This window comes from Solanum tuberosum, unplaced genomic scaffold (genome assembly GCF_000226075.1).
Source record: "Solanum tuberosum cultivar DM 1-3 516 R44 unplaced genomic scaffold, SolTub_3.0 scf00140, whole genome shotgun sequence".
In the NCBI taxonomy this organism is placed as follows: Eukaryota; Viridiplantae; Streptophyta; class Magnoliopsida; order Solanales; family Solanaceae; genus Solanum; species Solanum tuberosum.
Genome location: NW_006239064.1, coordinates 237487 through 245346, shown reverse-complemented (window position 1 = coordinate 245346; position 7860 = coordinate 237487). Strand labels below are relative to the sequence as shown.

At 33.0% G+C, this 7860-nt stretch overlaps 1 protein-coding gene and 1 non-coding gene across 2 annotated transcripts; one reads left to right on the top strand and one right to left on the bottom strand.

Moving 5' to 3' along the window:
• Positions 1–527: 527 nt before the first annotated feature.
• LOC102585276 (uclacyanin-3-like) lies at positions 528–3281 on the top strand. The gene is made up of 2 exons (XM_006351971.2): positions 528–728; positions 2588–3281. Exons 1-2 carry the CDS (start codon positions 563–565, stop codon positions 3151–3153), a joined length of 732 nt encoding a protein of 243 aa, XP_006352033.1. The 5' UTR covers positions 528–562; the 3' UTR covers positions 3154–3281.
• A 211-nt stretch (positions 3282–3492) lies between these two features.
• TRNAA-AGC (transfer RNA alanine (anticodon AGC)) lies at positions 3493–3565 on the bottom strand. Its single transcript has one exon. It is a non-coding gene; the product is annotated as a tRNA-Ala (tRNA).
• Positions 3566–7860: the final 4295 nt, after the last annotated feature.

Here is a 7860-nt window from a genome sequence, read left to right as displayed (position 1 = left end):
GGTGGGGTAAAAAAATTGAATTTAAAAACAAGCTTTAAAATTATATTTATTTTGGGGAGAGGTGGTTTGAGGGTAGGGACAAAATAAATTGATTTTTTCAACAAAAAAGTAATTGTAATTTGAAGTTGGAAGAGAGGTTTGGAAAATGTTTTCCTTAAGTTTAGAAGGGAAGTCATTTTCCTTAAATTTGAGGAAAATGAGTTGATTTGGAAAACATTTTCCAAAATATTTAATCCAACCAAACATGAGAAAATTGGAAAACATTTTCCTTCATACCAAACACACCCTTAGTCAGGGCTCCAATGCGGACTCCAGACATCGAATTGGAAAAAAAAAGATGTATTATAGGTATCTACTAAATTAGTCCTTAGCACAACCCATTATTAAAAAAATCACCGTCGTTGGCGTGTTTGGATTATAAAATATATTAATCTTAGTCAAACTATCTATGTCCTCTTTCAAAAGAATTACATATAAATAGCAGAATTTTGCTATAAATAAGACGTCAATTCTCAAAATATAGCCAAATTAATAAGTGTTGTAACATTTTTGGTGATTAAAAATGGCTATGGTTAGAATATTAATGAGTTTGGCTACCATAGCCATTTTGTTTGGTTCTACCATGGCTGCAAATCATACAGTGGGAGCTCCTAAAGGTAGATGGGATGAAAGCACTGATCTTACAACATGGGCTGCATCAGAAACTTTCCTAGTTGGTGATAGTTTGAGTAAGTCTACCCCATTAATCTTTTAATATTCGAGGCAGATTCAGAATTTGAAATTTATGGGACATCAATATTGTAATGCTAAGACCATCTCCAACCCTACTCTATTTTACTCTCCATTCTCTATATTTGGAGAGTAAAATAGAGAATGTCTACTTCAAGCGCTCTCTATTTTACCCTCTGCTCTCCAATTATGTAGAGTTGAATAGTAGTTCTCCAAATTTGGAGAACTACTATTCATTCTCTCTATTTTACTTTTGAATATTATATTATTATTTCTATTATTTTGTAATTAACATATTATTTTCATATAAGACTATTAATTAAATCTCTAATATTCGTAATTCTTTTTAAATGTAATATACATTTTTAAAAAAATATTATTAAATATATACTACTTTCATCTCGAATTAACAATATTTTAATTTTCATCACTTTGTGATACAATTTGATGTTATTATGAATTTTCACTATGAATAATGCACAAAATTTATATGATAAGATACAAATTTTAATTTAAAAATACAATACATAATATAATAATTTAAATACAAGATAACAATACAATACAATATAATATATAACATAATAATTTTAAAAATCACAACAATTTAGTAATCCGATAGTTTGGTTCTAGATTTAACAATATTCGAAAAAGGAAGTATGTAGTGTATGATTTAGAGAAATTGTGGTTGTAATTGAGATCGTGCTTGTCAATTTCGTTTTTTAATTATTCATAGTTGTTCTTTAGAAATTTAGAATAAAATATAATTTAATATTAAATAAACCCCTATTCATGAGAGTAACCTAATAGTCTTAAAAGTTGAGTATTTATGTAAAATTTAAAATAAATTTTACGATAATAAAATATTTATGATGCAATTATATTTCACCAATGAGTTCATTTTTATTTGAATTGTTTGTTAATATGTATTATATATAATATTTATTGCAATTTCTGTTATGTAGAAATTTAGAATAAAATATAATTTAATATTAAATAAAGAATTTCAAAAATTAAATTTTATATAGCATGAAAATTATATAGGATGATTATTAAAGAAAGAAAAGATTTATATTACGAAATAAGAAAATGAAAATGAAATAGAAATAATAATATAATATTAAAGAGAGAGAAGATTCTTTTTTAGAGAGTAAAATAGAGAATTGGGTTGGAGTTGATTGTCTGAAAAAATAAAGAATTCTATATTTGGAGAGTAAAATAGAGTATAGGGTTGGAGATGCCCTTTGGATTCATAATCAAATATTTATACATATTTCATGAAATTTTAAGTATAACATCGAGTTTCTTGCTCTTATTTCATGAATCAACCGTGCATAATACATAAATATGTCTTTTAACTTAGCTGATATATATACCCTCCAACTTTGAATGTGTATAACTAGACACTTAAACTTGTAAAAAAAAATGAACAAATAGACACACACGTCCTACGTGACATAATACATGTAGGACACCACATAGGACACAAAATTGTCATATAGGATGCCACATAGGACGAATATATTGATTTGTTCAAATTTATACAAGTTTAAATGTCTATTTATGCACAGTCAACGTTGGAGGGTGTAAGTGCTAACTAAAGTCAAGCTATAAGAAACATTTATATAATATATCTTTTTATCTAGTTTTCCATTCGATATTTTATACATTTGACTAATACAGATTTGCGCTGCATAAGGCTAAAGGGGGACATGCTCCCTAATAGATGTTTTTCTATACTTAGGAATCGAACCAGAAATATATGGTTAAGGATGAAGACATTCTATTAATTCCATCACAATCTTTATTGATAATTCCGCGCATGTTTTCTAATTTTTATTTTTTTCTTGATTGACAGTTTTTGTGTATTCTCCAAACCATGATGTTCTTGAAGTTAGAAAAGGTGATTATGATTCTTGCCAAACAACAAATGCAATATCAACAAATGGTGGAGGAATGACTATCATTTCTCTATCTTCTACTGGCAAAAGATACTTTATATGTGGAACTGGTGGACATTGTGCCTCAGGAATGAAACTTGAAGTAAACACACTTGCCACCGCTCCTGTAGTTCCTCCACCAGTGTCACCCCCGGTTAAATCCCCTGTTTCAGCACCATCGCCGAAAGTTGCACCTAAAATATCCCCTGTTTCAGCACCATCGCCGAAAAATGCACCTAAAATCTCCCCTGTTTCAGCATCATCTCCTAAATCTTTGGCACCAACGCCGAAAAATGCACCTAAAAGCTCCCCTGCTGCTAGTAGTCCTGAGACTCCGTCATTGTCTCCTTCTTCTAGTGATTTTGTACCAACATCATCTCCATCGTCATCGCCATCTGTACCATCGTCAGCTGATAAAATTAGTGTCATTGCTAGTTCTACCGTGGGATTTGGCCTTGTCACTATGATGTTGTTCTTTATGTAATTCATTTTTATTTTTTTTAAATTATTGTTTTAATTCTCTTTTGTATATGATTTATTCGATCTTGATCGAGAGAATTTCTTGTTTCAAAATGTATAATATTTTGATAAAGACGACATGGATGTGTACTTGTGATAGAACAAAATAATTTGATTGTTGGCAATTTTCTACACAAATCAAATATATTGAATTCTTCATTTAGTAGATACAATAACAATGTACCAGTATAATAAGATATAGTTTGTACGTATATCATAAGTACAAGGTAGGAATGTTGTTTCCGATATATAGTGTGATATAAAAAATATTATGGTTTACGAAATAAAAGGACTTTATAAAAAATGGAGATGCGGGGTATCGATCCCCGTACCTCTCGCATGCTAAGCGAGCGCTCTACCATCTGAGCTACATCCCCAGTTGATGCTTAATTTTCTCATAACAATAATATCTAAGTTGTATTCTTCAGTTTAGTTGATCAAGTCAGTTTATGAACAAATTATAGTGCTAACAAGTTGAGGATGGGTTTTCTAGATTAAGTATAATTTTCAATTTCTAACATACAAGAATTTTCATTGGTTGTCTTTTTAATGATCGGCGTTTAACTTGGGTCCCCATTTTAGCAAGTATAAATATTCGCTAGATATTCTTACCTTCCTCCTCTTAATATTTTCTTCTCCATCGTTTATGTGCGATAGAAAATTGAAGACTCTTCTTATTAAAAGAAGAAGGAATTAGGTACGAACACTTTTGTTCCTAAACATCACAAATTAGAGTCATAGCTTCTGAATAATTTGTTATAGAGTTATTATGATATTTATATTAAAGTCCTCGTAAATTTGTGACAACAAGACAAGTTCTTTCCCATCCATAAATTTTTCTCCTAGCTAGTGTTCGATCAGACCTTGTGGTAAGACAAGTCTTTGTCCATCTATCTGAACATTTATCGATCTATCAAGACTTGTGGACAAATTTTGAATCCCACACTATTTTTTATCAAACATGTATAATTAATTTTATAGCGGATAAAGATACGTGAAATTAACTCAAACTTGTACAATACAAATTAATACTAGTACTTAATAATTATGCAATTGCCATTAGTTGAAAACATCAAATGCCCTAGTCATCTCAACAACTATGATCAAACAAAGAAAATGGAAGCATCGATCCTCTCTCACGCCCCCTTCCAAGAGATTTTGAGCACGATCCACTACTAAAAACGCTTCTTCAGATTACGATTCGAACGACGAAATCGTCCTATGCAATTGTCACAGTAGATGTGGCATAGAATGCAACAGAAAAGATGGCATGTACGAAACACAAAATTCCACCAATTGAGAAGAAATGATGATGCAATAAACCACATGAAGATCTCGATTTGTTATTTGACATTGTGCCAATCACTAGCATTCCCATTCCAACTGCCATTATTATCCTAAAAATCCCAAAATTCAAACAAATTACAAAAATTGAAGGAATAAGAATAACATGGTATATTTATAAGACCACACGATTTAAAAGATAATATTATTGTACGATTCAAATTTTTAATTTAAAATTACAAAATTTTATAATCTTTTTTCTATATTTTTAAACATTCAGTCCAAGCAAAATACACGTACTAATATAACACATATACCAATAACAATAGCCTAAAATCACGGTAAAACATATTGATTAGAGCAACTTTCTTTATCCCATGCATTCCCAAGTGTGGGGCTCGAAGAGGTTAAAGTCTCTATATTGTCTGACCTTTTTTTTATATAAAAAACAAAAAAAATAAAAAATTGGAGAAATCAGATAACAATAGTTGAAAAAATAGTAGATGCATGTCTCATTTTTTGGTGAATTATTTTTGGTGAGTCTATTTCAATTTATTTATCTTACTTTCTTTTTTAGTGTGTTTCAAAAAGAATGTTTCTTCCCTTTTTCGTCCTTTCGATAATTCTAACTTTTCAGCTGACATGTTTAAGCCGATAAGGCCAAAAAGACATTACGGTAAATTATATTTCACATATCTTTAACTAAGGATCATAAGATTCAGAAATCTTTTCAGCTTTCTTAACTTCATGTCAATTCAAACAAAATGTAATGGAGAGAGATATATACCATGTGAAAAGAAGACAAGCAAGTGATAATTGTCTGCTAGGTGGTGCTTTTTGTATGTCATCTCCAGTGCAATAACAATAGCTGCAGCCTCCAACAAGATTAGCAAGAATATGAGCAGCTGCTAGAAGACCAGCAGCAGCTAACTGTTGATAAACTGAATTGAACACTTGAACAGAATGAAGAAAATTCTAGAAGAAAACCATCTCAAAATATCTTCAACAAAGAGTGAATACAATGAATTGAATGAATAGAAAAACTAACTAAATCTTACTACTTTATATAGACTCTACAACTTAATCACATGGACAGCTGGCAATTAGTTAAAGTATTAACAACTCACTAATCTAACAGATTTTCCTAACAGTTAGTTATACTAACTTAAGTCGTCGTCTAAGTAACAACTCCTTTCTCATTACTCCCCCTCAAGCTGGTGGTGTGAATACATTCAAAACTCCCAGCTTGGAGACCAAATGTTCATGTTGTGCTCTTGCCAACCCCTTTTGTCATAATGTCTGCTTGCTGATCTTGTGTCCTTAGGTATAGTGCCTGAATCAACCCCATTTGTATCTTTTCTCTGATGAAATGGCAGTCAATCTCAATATGTTTTGTTCTCTCGTGGTACACTGGATTTGCTGCTATCTGTAGGGCTGCTTTGCTATCACAGAAGAGCTTTACTGGCAGCTGTATTTCTTCCCCTAACTCTTTGTATAATGCAATGATCCAAACCAATTCGGATATAGTGGAAGCCATGCTTCTATACTCTGATTCTGCTGAACTCCTTGATACAGTCGTTTGTTTCTTTGACTTCCATGAAATCAAAGACTCTCCATGCTTGATTAAGAACCCTGTTACTGATCTTCTTGTATTTGGGCATGCTGCCCAATCTGCATCACAGAAGGCTATTAGCTTCCTTTCTTTCTTGCTGCTCATCAAAACTCCCATTGCAGGTTCTCTCTTTATGTATCTCACCACCTTGAGGGCTGCCTCCATGTGTGATTTCTTTGGACACTGCAAAAACTGACTTAATGTTTGTACTGCAAATCCAATATCAGGTCTGGTTAGCGTCAAATACAATAATCTTCCAATCAATCTTTGGTATGGACCTTTGTCTGTTAACACATGATCATTTGTAACATTCATAGCTTCATCTAGCAATGTGGTTGTTAACTTTAAGTTATTGTCCATTGGTGTCCAAGATGGTTTAGCTCCAGTCAATCCCATCTCTTCTATCAATTCCAAAGAATACTTTCTTTGGTTCATTAGTATGCCTTTATCTGATCTACTGAACTCTATGCCAAGGAAATATCTTAGAATTCCAAGATCCTTAATCTTGAATCTAGCATGTAGCTCCTGTTTGGTCTGCTCTATTAACACCAAATCACTACCAGCTACCAACATATCATCCACATATACCAAAATCACTACAATTTGTGCATGATGTCTCTTAATGAATAATGAGTGATCTAGGCTGCTCTGGTTAAAACCAAGATCAATCAATGCATCAGTCAGTTTAACATTCCATTGCCTACTTGCCTGTTTCAACCCATACAATGATTTTACTAGCCTACATATCATCCCTGAAGTCTCCCCCTGGCTAGAAAATCCTTCAGGCAGAGACATGTAAACTTCTTCATTCAAATCACCTTGTAAAAAAGCATTATACACATCCATCTGATGTATATGCCAATGAGAGGCTGCAGCAATTGATAAAACACTTCTCACAGTGACCATCTTCACAACAGGTGAGAAGGTATCGTGATAATCAAGGCCTTCCCGTTGGTTGTATCCCTTAGCAACCAATCGTGCCTTATATCTTTCCACTGTACCATCAGCCTTAAATTTCACCTTATAAACCCATTTACAACCAATAGGTTTCTTGTGAGGAGGCAAGGGTACTATAAGCCAGGTGTTATTTGCCTCAAGTGCTTGGATCTCTTCTTGCATAGCTGAAATCCACTTAGGATCGGAGCATGCTTCCTTATAGGATTGAGGCTCAGTGACACTAGAAAAAGCACACAAATAGGACTGGTATTGTGAGGAGAGATTAGCATAATGCAAACACTGAGATAAAGGATGAAGTGATGATGTAGAAGCAACATTTGTTACAAAATCAGTCATCCAAGAAGGGTGCTTCCGAGCTCTGTGCGACTGTCTCAGAGGTCTAGGTTCAATAACAGCATGCATATCAGGAATATCAATATCACCAGCAACAATATCAGGAATAATGTCTGGGATAGCAGGACCATCATCAGGTTGAGGAGGCAGTTGTTGGTTGGTAATGTAAGGATCATCAAAAAAATCTGCAGATGTGTCTAGGAAAACAGTAGGAGAGGATGATGGAGTCTGGAAAGGAAAAGAGTCCTCTCTGAAACTAACATCCCTAGAAATGAAGAAGCTGTGAGTAAGTAGATTATACAGCACATATCCCTTTGTAACCTCTGAATAACCCATATGTACAGCAGGAACAGCTTTGGCCTCAAACTTATCACCAGGAGGTAAGCATTTAGCATAGCATAAACAACCCATGGTTCGAAGGTGTGTTAAGGACCCTTTAACACCATGGAAAACTTCAAAAGGAGACTTGTTGTGGAGTGTTGTAGA

What these genes read in the sequence shown, in the direction of transcription:
- LOC102585276 (XM_006351971.2), top strand. Translation starts at nt 563, where the DNA reads ATGGCTATGGTTAGAATATTAATGAGTTTGGCTACCATAGCCATTTTG. An exon ending in CCTAGTTGGTGATAGTTTGA is followed by an intron (nt 729 to 2,587) that starts GTAAGTCTACCC and finishes CTTGATTGACAG; the next exon opens with TTTTTGTGTATTCTCCAAAC.